This window comes from Podarcis bocagei (assembly GCF_964188305.1).
Source record: "Podarcis bocagei genome assembly, chromosome: 9".
In the NCBI taxonomy this organism is placed as follows: domain Eukaryota; kingdom Metazoa; phylum Chordata; class Lepidosauria; order Squamata; family Lacertidae; genus Podarcis; species Podarcis bocagei.
In genome coordinates, this window is record NC_138134.1 from 12,689,459 (window position 1) to 12,703,775 (window position 14,317).

The 14,317-nt window shown below is 40.6% G+C and overlaps 1 protein-coding gene and 1 long non-coding RNA gene across 2 annotated transcripts in view; one reads left to right on the plus strand and one right to left on the minus strand.

The window, feature by feature from the left end:
* Positions 1 to 14,317, minus strand: part of LOC308594685 — a 201,794-nt gene that overhangs the window by 143,201 nt on the left and 44,276 nt on the right. The gene's annotated exons all lie outside the window — the stretch shown is intronic.
* TBC1D19 (TBC1 domain family member 19) overlaps positions 6,275 to 14,317 on the plus strand; it is a 78,221-nt gene continuing 70,178 nt past the window's right edge. Inside the window, exons 1-3 of the mRNA XM_081207780.1 lie at positions 6,275 to 6,485; positions 12,104 to 12,176; positions 13,630 to 13,675. Of these exons, the coding sequence (XP_081063906.1) occupies positions 6,387 to 6,485; positions 12,104 to 12,176; positions 13,630 to 13,675 (218 nt within the window). The 5' untranslated portion in view covers positions 6,275 to 6,386. The remainder of the gene's footprint in view (positions 6,486 to 12,103; positions 12,177 to 13,629; positions 13,676 to 14,317) is intronic.

The following is a 14,317-nucleotide window of genomic DNA, read 5'->3' on the forward strand; positions in this document are numbered from 1 at the left end:
TCTGATATGTTCACCCACAACTTACTACCCCTTCTCCTTTAATCATCCCCGTTCCTCCCATTGTTTTCCATGTGCATTTCTAGAGGTTGTTGGAGCAGAAAATTGGAGGGTCAAGCACATATTTTGCATTGGAACGACATTCCCCCATGGCTATCTTGCATTTAGTTTTTTGGCCAAGTTTGATGTATTTCAGGCACAGCGGTTTCCTTTCTGTGAAATGTCTGCTTTGTCGGCTGCACCCACCACAGCAACCATTCTATGAATCTTCTTCTTTGGTGATCACTTGTAACCGAGTAAGATTGTCTTCCATAAACATGGTTTTAACAGTGAGTCAGTAAGTGACTGTGGAGGCCAGTTCTGGATCCACACGTCCTTCCACAGTGGGGACATAGGTTTCCGGGCAGGAGTTGATGATGGTGAGGGTTTGCCAAGCATGCCTTCCTCTTAGTTCATTCCTCCCTTTCATCCTGAGTTCCAGCATCTTCAAAGCCCATGGCACCTTAGGCAAAGGCTGTTCTCCAAATGGAGCACTCACAGGCAAGTGTTTCCCAGTTGTCGGTGTTTATACTACTTTTTTTAGATTTGCCTTGAGAGAGTCTTTAAACCTCTTTTGTTGACCACCAGCACAATGCTTTTCTGAATTTTCTGAATGTGCCCGCAACAGTTGGGATCCTCTGGCCTAACTGAATCCCTTAAACCCAGTACAGTGGTACCTCAGGTTAAGTACTTAATTCGTTCCGGAGGTCTGTACTTAACCTGAAACTGTTCTTAACCTGAAGCACCACTTTAGCTAATGGGGCCTCCTGCTGCCACTGTGCCGCTGAAGCACAACTTCTGTTCTTATCCTGAAGCAAAGTTCTTAACCTGAAGCACTATTTCTGGGTTAGAGGAGTCTGTAACCGGAAGCGTATGTAACCTGAGGTACCACTGTACCATATCTGATTCGGACAATGATTACAATCCAGGAACTATTCATTCCTTTTCGAGTCAGTGGATTTCCTCCGGCAAGCATATCATGCCTTGATTACATCAAATTCACTCTTCTGTCTTTCTTGAAAAATATAAGTCCCCTTCTTTCAGCAAGGACAGATCTGAGGGGTACAAGATGAGACTGAAGACCTAGAACCCGCTAGTCCTTTTTTTAAAAAACAACAACACCTGTCACCATTGCAGTTCATACTCCAGCACCACATCATGGAAACAAGCCCATATACAGAGTCCAGATGTCTAAATATTTGTCTTCCTATTGATGAAGCTTGCAACAGGCCACTTTCTCAAATGCTGCTAACCCATTAAGACTTGCAGCCCACTGCATAATTGGTGGTGCTGTTCTGTCTTTCCAATGTTGGAGCACAAACTGCTTTGCTATGTTAAGCTAGATTCCTTAGTATTGGTACATAATTCGTCAACATATTCTCCTGTTTTAACATTTCTACAGCTCTCTGCCTTTCTTGTTTCATGGATCTTGTCTGCTTGCAGACCCTTTTTAGTCTATTTTATTCATTTAACATGTACAGTATGTACAAAAAGGGCATCAGCACACAAAAATAACCGCACAGAAACATAGAACGCAAAATCATTAAGAAGCAAAAGAACAGAACAGAAAAGAGGGTGGGGGGAGGAAAGGTTGAAGGACACAAGGAGGAGACAAAGGACCAAATAAATTCAATATTTCTTCCAAATAAAATCACACTTGGTTGGAATTAGGCGATTCATCATGTGAGTGTTCCTATAGGTCAAAAGCAAGGTCCTTGTTTGCAAATCCTGTGAGACCTGAAATCTAGTGTTTGCATGTGAACTCTTCCACTACCTGGTTTTATTTCTCCATTGCTAAGGTTTGCCTTCAATACTGTGCCTCGTATTCCAGTACTGTACTATACTAAGTAGCTATATAGACTCTACTTTCTGTCTCCGCAATAGTAATATAACAGCCCGTGCAACCTTTAATTGTACTCTTCTCCGGTTCTGTACTCACAGTTCAAGCTATGGAGTTTTATTCCCTTCAAAGTCATTTTGTGAATAAATATTCTAACAATGGTGTTATTATTGCTAACTCCCTGAATCAAACCGTGGTCACATTGGCTTTTATAGGTCATTGCTAAAGTCATCACCAGTAAAGTTCTCAAGAGTAAATTTGATAATTCCCTCTAAATCAGTGTTTATAGGACTACAGTGGTACCTCGGTTTAAGAACAGTCCTGTTTATGAACGATTCGGTTTACAAACTCCACAAAACCAGAAGCAGTGCTATGGTTTGTGAACTTTACCTCGGTCTAAGAATGGAATCCAAACGGTGGAAGGGCAACGGCGGCGGGAGGCCCCATTAGGGAAAACAAACCTCGGTTTAAGAACAGTTTCGGTTTAAGAACGGACTTCCGGAACAGATTATGTTCATAAACCAAGGTACCACTGTATAGGTGTAAGATATGGTTTCATAGGCACCTGTGCCCTGGTGCCTGAACAGATCAGGTAGCAATATCTAACGTTGTGTCAACAGGTCTTCTTGCACAAAGCTGCTTTACAGTTCCTTCTTCCCCAGTGCAGCCCCTTATGACCCCAGAAAAGCCTCTATGAGGTTTTTGGGGACCCCAGGAAACTCCTGGGGTGTTACATGGAAGGGATTGCAGAAGGAGGAGAAATCATCCAAAATTAAGTGGGTGGGTAGGTGGGTGGGTGGGGTATAGCTCACTTGAGGTTAAATATTCGGGAAAAGTCAGAAGCCCAAGGCAGTACAGTGTTACCTTGGGTTACATACGCTTCAGGTTACAGACTCCGCTAACCCAGAAATAGTACCTCGGGTTAAGAACTTTGCTTCAGGATGAGAACAGAAATCGTGCTCCGGTGGCGCGGCAGCAGCAGGAGGCCCCATTAGCTAAAGTGGTGCTTCAGGCTAAGAACAGTTTCAGGTTACGTACGGACCTTCAGAATGAAGTAAGTACTTAACCCGAGGTACCACTGTATAAGTTCCTCAACTAAGTTTATTCAACATTTGTCAGTGACAACAGCTCACTCATAGGAAAACAAGAACCAAACTGACTGGACAACAGAATAATAATCCGAGCATGAACTGACCGTTGACAGTTGAAAGTGCATGCGCTTACTTGCCATTAGAACATTCGACTACCAACGCTTCTGCGATTGGTTAGAACATAAAATTGTTAAACCCAATACATAACACTTGTAACATAAAATGTGTTAAACCCAATACATAACACTTGAGCAGAAAGTGGTTGTAAATAAATAAATATTAGCATCATTTCCCAGTATCTTCCTGGTGAGGGCTTCACTTCACTGAACACTTTCCCTAAAATGAAAAACAGCAACTTCGGGGAGGGCAATTTATATCTGGAAAACAGGATTAAATGTCCTACCCAGCACCAGGTCCTCCTAATCCACACCATTTTCTACCTTACAGCTGCTATTTGCCAAAGTGTAGAGATGGGAGGTGTAACCGATCTTGACCCAATTGTTTTAATTACCTTTTAAAAACTGTTTAGTTGTGGTGTGGCAGTGGCTCAAAGGGCCATGATAAATGTGATTATGTGTACCCCTGTAAATCCTTGAGTGTGCTTCTAATAGAGAAGTTATGGTAGCTTGTTACTTTATGAAACTGATGATTTTGCAAGTTGCCGTCCCCCATTGGGGCAGAAATACAGCTAATATGTGAATCCCAAAGCTACAGCTCAAAGCTAGAACATAAGTTGCTACATGGTGCAAATGGCTACACGTAACACAGGTTCCCAACATGCACACTAACACAATGTAACAAAATATGGTCGGAATCAGAACTTAATCAGTAGAAATTGCCAGTGCTTATTGCACATGTGTATTAAACATGAAATGAGGTAATGATGTACAGTGGTTCCTCAGGTTAAGTACTTAATTCGTTCCGGAGGTCCGTTCTTAATCTGAAATTGTTCTTAACCTGAAGCACCACTTTAGCTAATGGGGCCTACCGCTGCGGCCGCGCCGCCGGAGCACGATTTCTGTTCTCATCCTGCAGCAAAGTTCTTAACCTGAAGCACTATTTCTGGGTTAGCGGAGTCTGTAACCTGAAGTGTATGTAACCTGAAGCGTCTGTAACCTGAGGTACCACTGTATATGATTGGTGGAAACTGAAATGCTTTGTTTGAAATTTTATAAATACCACTGCCTCGACCACTGGGCAGGGTTGCAGTTTTGCGGAACGATCCGACTGTAACCTATTGCTTTGCAATAAACAACACTGGACTCACATTTCTGAGTTTTATTGGCGTAAACTCAGGAGATAAGCTATTTTCTGGCTTACAACAGTGATGCTTTTTCATGCGCTTGTTTTACTGTATATTTTAAGTATGGGTGTTTATAATGTTCAGATGGTATTTGGTTTATTGTGCATTTTAATTACGTATGGATTTTATACTTGATTTCATGCTTGTAAACCTGCTAAAGTCACTTCTGACTAAACCCCACTAGAACCAGTGGAGAAGGAAGCCATTATGAATTTACAGCACAATCCTAATCCTGTCTACTCAGAAGTCAGTCCTATTTAGTTGCAGGTATTGCAGCTTAAATTCTATTGCTTTTGGTGGATCTAACATTAAATGGAGATCAGCAATTATTATGGTTTAATTTATAAATCGCATACATGCGACTTATAAATAGACTGCAGCCATCTTTCACCATGATCAGTCAGTTAAATAAGAGGAAATATGAGATAGTGAAAAGCCATGCAGTTCTAATAATCAAATCGTAGAATCATAGAATTGTCGAGTTGGGAGACCGAGGGTCATATAGTCCAACCCCTTGCAATGCAAGGAATCTCAGTGAAATTTACTTGGAGTCGAGAGTGGATTTCATGCTCTTTATTCAGCTCATAGTGGTGAGGAGGAATGGAAGTTCCCCCACAATATCTGCTTTATATACATTATTTACACAATGGACTGCACATGACTGGCTAATTCCGGGATTCTCCTGTAGGCCAATCAGGTTGTGGATTCACTTCCACCTGGAGCTGGATTGGGTGGCTCCTGCGGACCAGTCAGACTGCTGCATTGTTCTAGGACCAATCAGACTGCTGCATTTTGGATCCTATTGTTCTAGGACCAATCAGACTGCTGCATTTTGGATCCTATTCAACTCAGTACATAACACTCAACTAAAGCATAACAGAGTTATAAAAGGCACCAGCCCTCTGCCTAAAAGTGCAATTAGATGCTGTGAACTTTAACTGAGGAAAATCTCATGCAGTTAATCCGCAAGGGAGGAATGGAGTAAATATGCGAGAAAAAGAATATATATATGGCTACAAACAGAAGGGCGTGATAGAGGCTTATAAAGTAATAAACTGGAAGGAATTAATAGACGGGAATAGAGACTAATTTTCCATTCTCATAATATTAAAACTCGGGGCCATCCAATAAAATACTAGCATCAGATGTAGGATATATTAAAAAGTACTTATTCATACATCACGAAATAGCTTTAAAAATTGGTAACTGCAAGGCTCGCCGGTCATTAGCTATCTTTAAAAAAGTATTAGACCAATGATCTACGGAGAATGTATATGTCAAAGAGTATTGGCTATAGTAGCTTTAAAAATAATATATAGTAGCTTTAAAAATAGTGTGTGTGTGTGTGTGTGTGTGTGTGCACGCGCATACACATACTCTGTTCCTCCATAAAACATTTTACAAGGACAGATCATATATATATATATATATATATATATATATATATATATATGTGTGTGTGTGTGTGAAAAACTAGAACAGAATCCTAAAAGGCACCTGTCTGACAAGCATCTGCCTAAAAGTGCAATGAGATGTAGTGCACTTTAACTGAGGGGAATCTCATGCAGTTAACCCGCAAGGTAGGAACGGAGTAAATACGTGAAAAAAGAAAAAGCATATATATATGCTATTTCCATATATATATATATATATATATATATATATATATATATATGGAAATATATCCATATATATATATATATATGGATATACACACACATATATATATACACATATCCATATATATATATCCATACACACACACACACACACACACACACACACACACACACACACACACACACACACACATATATGCATGCTTCGGATTGCAAGCCTGTACATATCACAAGTAGGCAAAAGACCAGTGACTTTTGCTTCCGAGGACTTTCGCCAGCGGAACGTTTTTTCCCGGAGGCGGCGTTTCCTACGGAACCTCTTTCCGCCCGCGCCCCCGGCTCCCCTCCGTTGCCCGGCAACGCCTCGGCTTGAGACGGGGCGAGGCGCGTGTGCGTCGCTGAAACCCGTCCGCCCGCTGCGCCAACCCCACCTGCGGCGGCTGGAGGGGCGTCGAGGAGAGCGGAGCCCCCGTCCCCGGCTCCCGGGAAGGGGAACCATGCTGGGCCAGGACGGCGGCCTCTCGCTGACCATCGCCCAGATCGTGCAGAGGCTGAAGGGCTCCGGACTCCACGCCCAGCTGGAGCGACAGGCCCGGGTGAGCTGGCTCCCTCCTTTCTTCTCTCAGCATCCTTCCTGCCTCCTCGGTCGCCTCACGCCCTGCCCCTTCCTCGCCCTTCTCCTCTTCCTCCCCTTTAGGGTTTTTTATAATTTCAATTCTCTGTTGAAAATATTTCAGTTAAACGAAATAAAAGTGAGAAGGAAATAAAATAAGAAACAAAAGGCAGCTTGAAAAAAAAAACAACCCACTGTCATTCCAACGCAACAGCATGTAAATGAAATTATTGGGGGAAAACCCCACTGTCATTCCAATACAACAGTATGTAAATGAAATTATTGGGAAAAGACCCCACTGTCATTCCAATACAACAGTATATAAATTAAATTATTGGGGGAAACCCCACTGTCATTCCAATACAACAGTATGTAAATGAAATTATTGGGAAAAGACCCCACTGTCATTCCAATACAACAGTATATAAATTAAATTATTGGGGGAAACCCCACTGTCATTCCAACACAACGGTATGTAAATGAAATTATTGGGAAAAGACCCCACTGTCATTCCAATACAACAGTATGTAAATGAAATTATTGGGAAAAGACCCCACTGTCATTCCAACACAACAGTATGTAAATGAAATTATTGTTCTTTTTTTGTATATAATTTTTTATTGAATTTCCTGTTTTACTAATTTTTATGTCCATGAGATATCGATGACTTCCATTCTTCTCTTTCCATGGTTCATTTTACATATCATAAATCTCTGCATATTTTACAAAAACTATACTATTCAGCATTCCATTATTATATCCATTTTTAAATGTACACAATTTTCACCCAAATAATCCATAAACATTTTCCAGTCTTCTTTACATATGGTTAATTTTACATGGTTCATTTTATTTTATTTTATTTGCTCAACACACAGTAAAAAAAGACAAAAGAAACCATAGTGAAAGTACCATCAGTCGCACCTTACGTAGAGAAATAATAAAAGTTTGATAATCCTTGAACTGTAATGGTCTCTTCTTTATATTTAATTTTACATATCGTAAATCCCTGCATATTTTACAAAAACTATACCATTCAGTATTCCATTATTGCAACTATATCTATATCTATATCTCCAGCGCTTTTTTCTAAAAAATACACACGTTTAGGGGTACTCTCATTTTCCTACTCATATTGAAATACTGCCCCTCAATGAGGCCAAACTTAGATTCACAAAATGTTTAGGGGTATGTGTACCCCTGCGTCCCCCAAGAAAACCCCCCTCTGTATATATCTATATAATTTTATAATTAAATTTTCTGTTTTACAATTTAAAATACTCATTTTAGCTCCTTAAGATACGAATGACTTCCATTCTTCTCTTTCCATGGTTCTTTTTACATATTATAAATTCCAGCATATTTTACAAAAACTATACCATTCAGCATTCTATTACATCGACACTGTTCAATTTATCTTAATGCTACCAACGTTTTTTAATGTACACAGTTTTCACCCAGATAATCCGTAAACATTTTCCAATCTTCTTTAAATGTATGTTCTTCTTGTTCTCTTATTCTATATGTTAAATCTGCAAGTTGGGCATATCCCATCAGTTTAATTTGCCATTCTTCTTTGGTTGGGACCTCACTCGTTTTCCATTTTTGGGCTAACAAAACATGGGCCGCAGGAGTAGCATATATAAATACAGTGGTACCTCGGGTTACATACGCTTCAGGTTACAGATGCTTCAGGTTACAGACTCCGCTAACCCAGAAATATTACCCCAGGTTAAGAACTTTGCTTCAGGATGAGAACAGAAATCATGCAGTGGTGGCGCAGCGGCAGCAGGAGGCCCCATTAGCTAAAGTTTCAGGTTAAGAACGGACATCTGGAACGAATTAAGTACGTAACCAGAGGTACCACTGCAGTCTTTTTTGACACCTGGGAATTTCCATCTGAATTATCCCCAAAAGAAAGGACTCGGTTTTTGTTTTCTGTTTCGGCAAAGTACTTTTAAACATTTTTTTCAATTCATTATGGATTATTTCCCAATACTCTTTTACCCTTTCCCCTGTGGCAGCAGTGGGAGGCCCCAATTAGCTAAAGTGGTACCTCAGGTTAAGAACAGTTTCAGGTTAAAAAAGGACTTCCAGAACAAATTAAGTTATTAACCCAAGGTACCACTGTATTGTCTCTCCCCCCCCCCTTGAATTTTAAAGGTGTGGCTTATATTCGGGCCAATGTGGTATATATCTTTGGTACAAGAAGCCTTAAAAGTCAGTTTTGCTTGATATGTATTTGTTCTTGGATGCCTCAAGCAGAAAAAACAGGTTTTCTTTTCCTTTGTGTTCAGCTTTATAGTCATAGGGTTTCTTCTTCTTTTAATCTGAGACATGTAAATATGGGTAAACTTTTTGAAGTTGAGAGAATATGTTTGGAAACATTGTCACCACTGTCACTGATGAATCTAAGCAACCTAATAAAATTGCGAAGGTTGAGATCTAATGTAGTTTGAGTGGGCTCCCACTCACGCAGTGGGACTCTCCACCATCCTGCAGTCTCCTGTGCACCCCTAAAATCTTGGGAAGGGTTGGGGGCCCCTCAAGCAGATTCATGACGTACACAGGGACTGGAGCAGGAAGACGAGAAACGGTAAGTCCCTTTGCACAAGCAGATTTCTTTTTTCCAAGAAGGTGGACGTTACTGGATTATCCCAGAGTAATGAGCCTTCATCTGCCAATGGTACCTCCAATGCATTTTCTGACCTGTTTTATACATGTTATATATTCTGTTTTATGTATGTTATAGATAGATAGATAGATTCTTTATTGTCATTACACTAGTGCAACATTGCACAAGTGCAACGAAATTGGATGCCATCCCTTAAAAACAGTAAAAGCAAAACAACAACAACAACCAAACAAACCACCTTCCAACCACACCCACACCCACCCCCAAAAACTCCCAGATCTCACTATCGAGTTACAGCATTCAAAAAGGCCACAGCTCTTGGATAGAAACTGTTTTTCAGTCTATTTGTCCTTGACTTGATGTTTCTATACCTCCTGCCAGAAGGCAGTAGTGCAAACAGACTGTATCCCGGGTGAGATGGATCCTGCAGGATGTTGTTTGCTTTCCTAAGGCAATGGGAACCGTACAGTTCTTCCAAAGGTGGGAGAGGGTGACCAATAATCTATCTATCTATCTATCTATCTATCTATCTATCTATCTATAAGATGCACCAGACCATAAGACACACCTAGTTTTTGGAGGAGGAAAATATTCTGAATCCCAGAACAGCAAGTGATCCCTCTTGCTGTTCTGGCTTCTGGGATAGCCGTGCGAAGCCTCTTCAGTGGGATGAAGGCTCCCCCTGCCCTGAAGAGGCTTCGCACGGCTAAGTCAGAAGCTAGAACAGCAAGAGGGAGCGCTGCGCAGCGATCCCTCTTGCTGTTCTGGCTTCTGGGATAGCTGCGCAGCCTGCATTCGCTCCATAAGACGCGCACACGTTTCCCCTTACTTTTTAGGAGGGAAAAAGTGCGTCTTATAGAGCGAAAAATACTGCCCTGAAGAGGCTTCGCGCTGGGGGCGGGGAGAGGCAAAGGGTTGGGGAAAACTTTGTTATATGTTATATAGTCTTCCTGTAAAATAAGGGGAAATTATCACAAATTAATCAATGGCCTTAAATTTGTGATAATTTTCCCTTATGTTAAAATTAGGAGATACTGTTCTTACTGAAGAATTTGTCTAGTTATAGTAGCTGGACCCAATTCTTCCTTTAATGTGTTTCTTCTTAGTTTACTTGTTATTAATGTTTCATAAACATTGTAACTTACAGATGGTAAACCTTTTGCTGATATCCCTGCAATTTTGTTTGCTATCGTTCACTACTTCCTTCTTTTAGTTTAGAGTGCTACCTGCTACCAATTTTAAGTCAGGGGGTATTTATTTACATGAGCTGCAATAAATACCGGTTATTGCTTTTCATTACCACAGCAGTAACTATTTACAGTCATTCCCTGCTCTCCCTCATTTGTCTCCTGAAGCATCTGCTATTAGAAGAATAATCTTTTCCTCAGATGAAATCTGCGGTGTAGAAAATGATAATATTTACAATACACCTTTACGTTGAAATTTATAGCAAATAACACACCCTGAAGCATAATACCTGATAAATTAAGAAATAAAGTAACATTGTTGTCTTTATTAGTTAGTTGCCAGCTGATAGATGCTATATGTTTACAGCACAAAACAAGTAACACTAAGTTGAGTACCAATTTGTGGTGCTTCAAAAGTATGTACAGTGGTGCCTCGCAAGACGAAATTAATTCGTTCCGCGAGTTTTTTCGTCTAGCGAATTTTTCGTCTTGCGAAGCACAGTGTCAGAAAAGTTTTGGAAAAAGCTTCAAAAATCACCAAAAACCTCAAAAAAGGCTACCACACCGCGTTCTATGAGTTGCTCCTCGAAGTCAAGTCGCAACTGTATTAAGGGTGTTAAGAAAAAGGAAACAAACTTGCAAAAAACGCAAGACGTTTTCGTCTTGCAAAGCAAGCCCATGGGGAAATTCGTCTTGCAAAGCAGCTCAAAAACCGCAAAACCCTTTCGTCTAGCGAGTTTTTCGTCTTGCGAGGCATTCGTCTTGCAGGGCACCACTGTATAAGAGATGGCTATTAGTAATGTATATGTGAAATACTTTATATATTTGTTTCCTTATTGATAGCTAGCAACATGAAGGACTCCAGACACTTCAGATAATCTTTGAATTTATTTCATTTTTCTGATACTCAAAATGATTTATGTATGAGTGAGAGAGCTAGCTTTTTAAAAAATTTTTTAGCTATTTTCCATTTCATCAACTTGGATGTTTTTCTTAAACATGAAAAGTGCTCCCTTCTGGCACATCATTCTTTCCACAGCTAGGATGCATAATATAATTGACAAGTCAAATCAGATGTCCAGGACATTCAGTCCTTTATAATATCTAATATATGATGGTTCACAACATGTACTGTCCTGCTCTTTGTTTTAGTAGTTTACCTACTTAGAAACAATTTTGTTTGGTAAAAAATTGTGTATTGCAAAATTAGAAGGAAAAGTCCTAGAAAGGAAACTGTTTAGATATTTCAGACATTTGATCACTTAACTTCAAATGGTCACAAAGATACAGACAGAAAAAATTATGGCCATAATTTCATAGGAGCCTTTCATTGCCGGTTCTCCTTCACACCTTCCAATTGATCAAAGTCAAAACATTCCTTTGACTTTGCTCATGGTGGCTGTGTTAGCATGTCATTTTAAGCCATAATTGATATTTAATATTATAATTTAACTATTTAATATTATATTTAACTATAATTTAATGTGAATGAGCTGTGTGCTGGTGCATATTCATGGTGCTCAGAAGTCCCTGCTTCACTCTCACCTTGCTCCTAGCTCTGCTGCACAGACATTTACAAACCTCATGCCTAGGCTTGTGACATCTTGTGGAGTTGTTTGTGATGCAGCACAATACATTTTGCAGGTTTCAACATTTGCTATACCTTAAGAATATTTAGGGTATTGTTTCCCAATATATCTATAGCTGTTTCTATTAAACTTTTAATTTTTCTAAAGAATGCTTACGCTTCTGACTTTTTTTTTTAATCTTTTATGTTAGCTCAGTCTACACAATCCAGAAATTAAGCTAGAATCCTTGAAGGAAGATATTAAGGAATTTCTGAAGACATCAGGTTTGTTCTTTAGTTTGTTGCCTTTTAAAGTCTTTTAAGCAAACCCAGCCAGACGGGCGAGGTATAAATAATAAAATTATTATTATTATTATTATTATTATTATTATTATTATTATTATTATTATTATTATTATTTTATTTAGCCTGCCTCACTGCTGAATATTGGGGCAGCATCCACGTACTTGAAGCTTGCTTTACCCCTGTATTGTAAATAAATTTGCCAGTGTTACTGGCACACAGATCTTGACTAGTCATTTACAGCAAGAGTAAACACCTGAAAGGAAAAACAAACAGCCAGTTCTTTTCCAGTTTCCAAGCTACCAGTGGCGGACCTTGGGGTCTCAAATTTTAGCGGCAGCCTCTCATCTTCCAGTCTACTTCATAGTTGTGGTGCCCTCAAGGCTCTGTGCCCAGTGCGACCGAACCAGTCACACGCCCCTTAATTCGACTCTGGAGCTCCTCTGCCTGCCAGCTCGCTTGTACAGTCTTCTAGCCACATAGTCTTGTGCTGAGGCAGATGGTTTGCATGCTAACAGTATGCGCTGATGTCATGTGCAGTTAGGCCCACAACCTTGAGTTGGAATCCCATGCATTTACTTAGAAGTACCGTATTTTTCGCTCTGTAGGACGCACCGGACCATAGGATGCACCAGACCATAGGAGGGGGAGAACAGGGGGGAAAAAATTCTCCCCCCTCTGCTCAGTGCCCCTTCAGCGAAGCGGCAGGAGAAACGGAGCCCTTTCCATTTCTCCTCCCGCTTCGCTGAAGGGGCACTGCGCAGAGAGGGAAAACTGTGCAGCACCTCTCCAGCGAAGCGAAGCCTGGAGAGCAAGAGGGATCAGTGCGCACCGACACCTCTCACTCTCCAGGCTTCAGGCAGCTATCCGCAAGCCTTTGGAGCACAGCGGGAACTCCTGCTGCGCTCCGAAGGCTTGTGGATAGCTGCCTGAAGCCCCTGGAGCACAGCGAGAGTTCCCGCTGTGCTCCAGGGCCTTCAGGTGGTTTCAGCGAAAGCAACGCGAAGCCTTCGGAGCGCGGGGGGAGCTCTCCCTCTGTGTTTCGGAGACTTCGCATTACTGTCGCTGAAGCCAAGGAGCCTGCATTCGCTCCATAAGACGCACACACATTTCCCCTTAATTTTTGAAGGGGAAAAGGTGCGTCTTATAGAGCGAAAAATACGGTAAATTCTGTGGGTGCAAGGGAACTTATCTGCTGAGCAAATGTGTTTAGGATTGGGGTTTTAGTCTGCAATCTATAAAACAAATACTATGGGGTAGTACAATTTTGGAATAAATGAGCAGGGGGCTTGTGCTTTTAGAGTGCTTTTGGTAGTGGAACCTCTGTATGCTTCACTTCAAAGGTTTTTACTCCCAAGTGCACATAGAAGTTTGATGGTATTTTTTATAATATGAGTTCCTCTAACTTTCATTTTCTAACCTCTTATTTTACCAGGATGGGAAAAGAAGCTGCAAAATGCTGTTTATAGTGAACTCAGTGTGTGAGTTTGTTTTTGTCTGTGTTTTTAGAGATGGGGCATAGTCTTTCTTGTCTTCCTATCTGCATGCATTATTTGTAATATCACTTAATGTGTACATCAAAGAAGGCCCCACCAGATACTTTTTCAATCTGCAATGGATTATAATTTTTGCTTTGTGTAGAGAATGCCGCAGAAATGAATAGGGAAATGGCACAAAAGAGACATACTGCTTTTTTGTTTTAATCATCTTAATAAAAGTAGAGATGGTTTTGCTGGCGGATGAAAGGTTGGGCTCTAATTCAGTGTATTTTGATGAAGTCTGGCTGTAATAGTAGTGTCCAATCAGACTTTGTTTAGCCAATTTATTCCCTATTAAATGGCTCCTATTTTCTCACTCTACAGCTTTTATTTATGTAGACCAATTATAGCACCACAAGCTTCACTCTGAAGCTTGAAATGCTGTCAGTATTAAGTGAGTGGATACCTCAGAGGTTTCGGAGTTATCTTTCACTTAATGCTGGAAGAGTTTTTCAGCCTGGAGGGAGGGGTGGGGCTAGCCGCGAGTTGGGTGTAAGCAATGTTACATTTGTTGTGGGGAGAAGAGGACTATTCCACCCTAACATCTTAGCTATGGGGGGATATGTTTCCCAAGTCGAACAACCT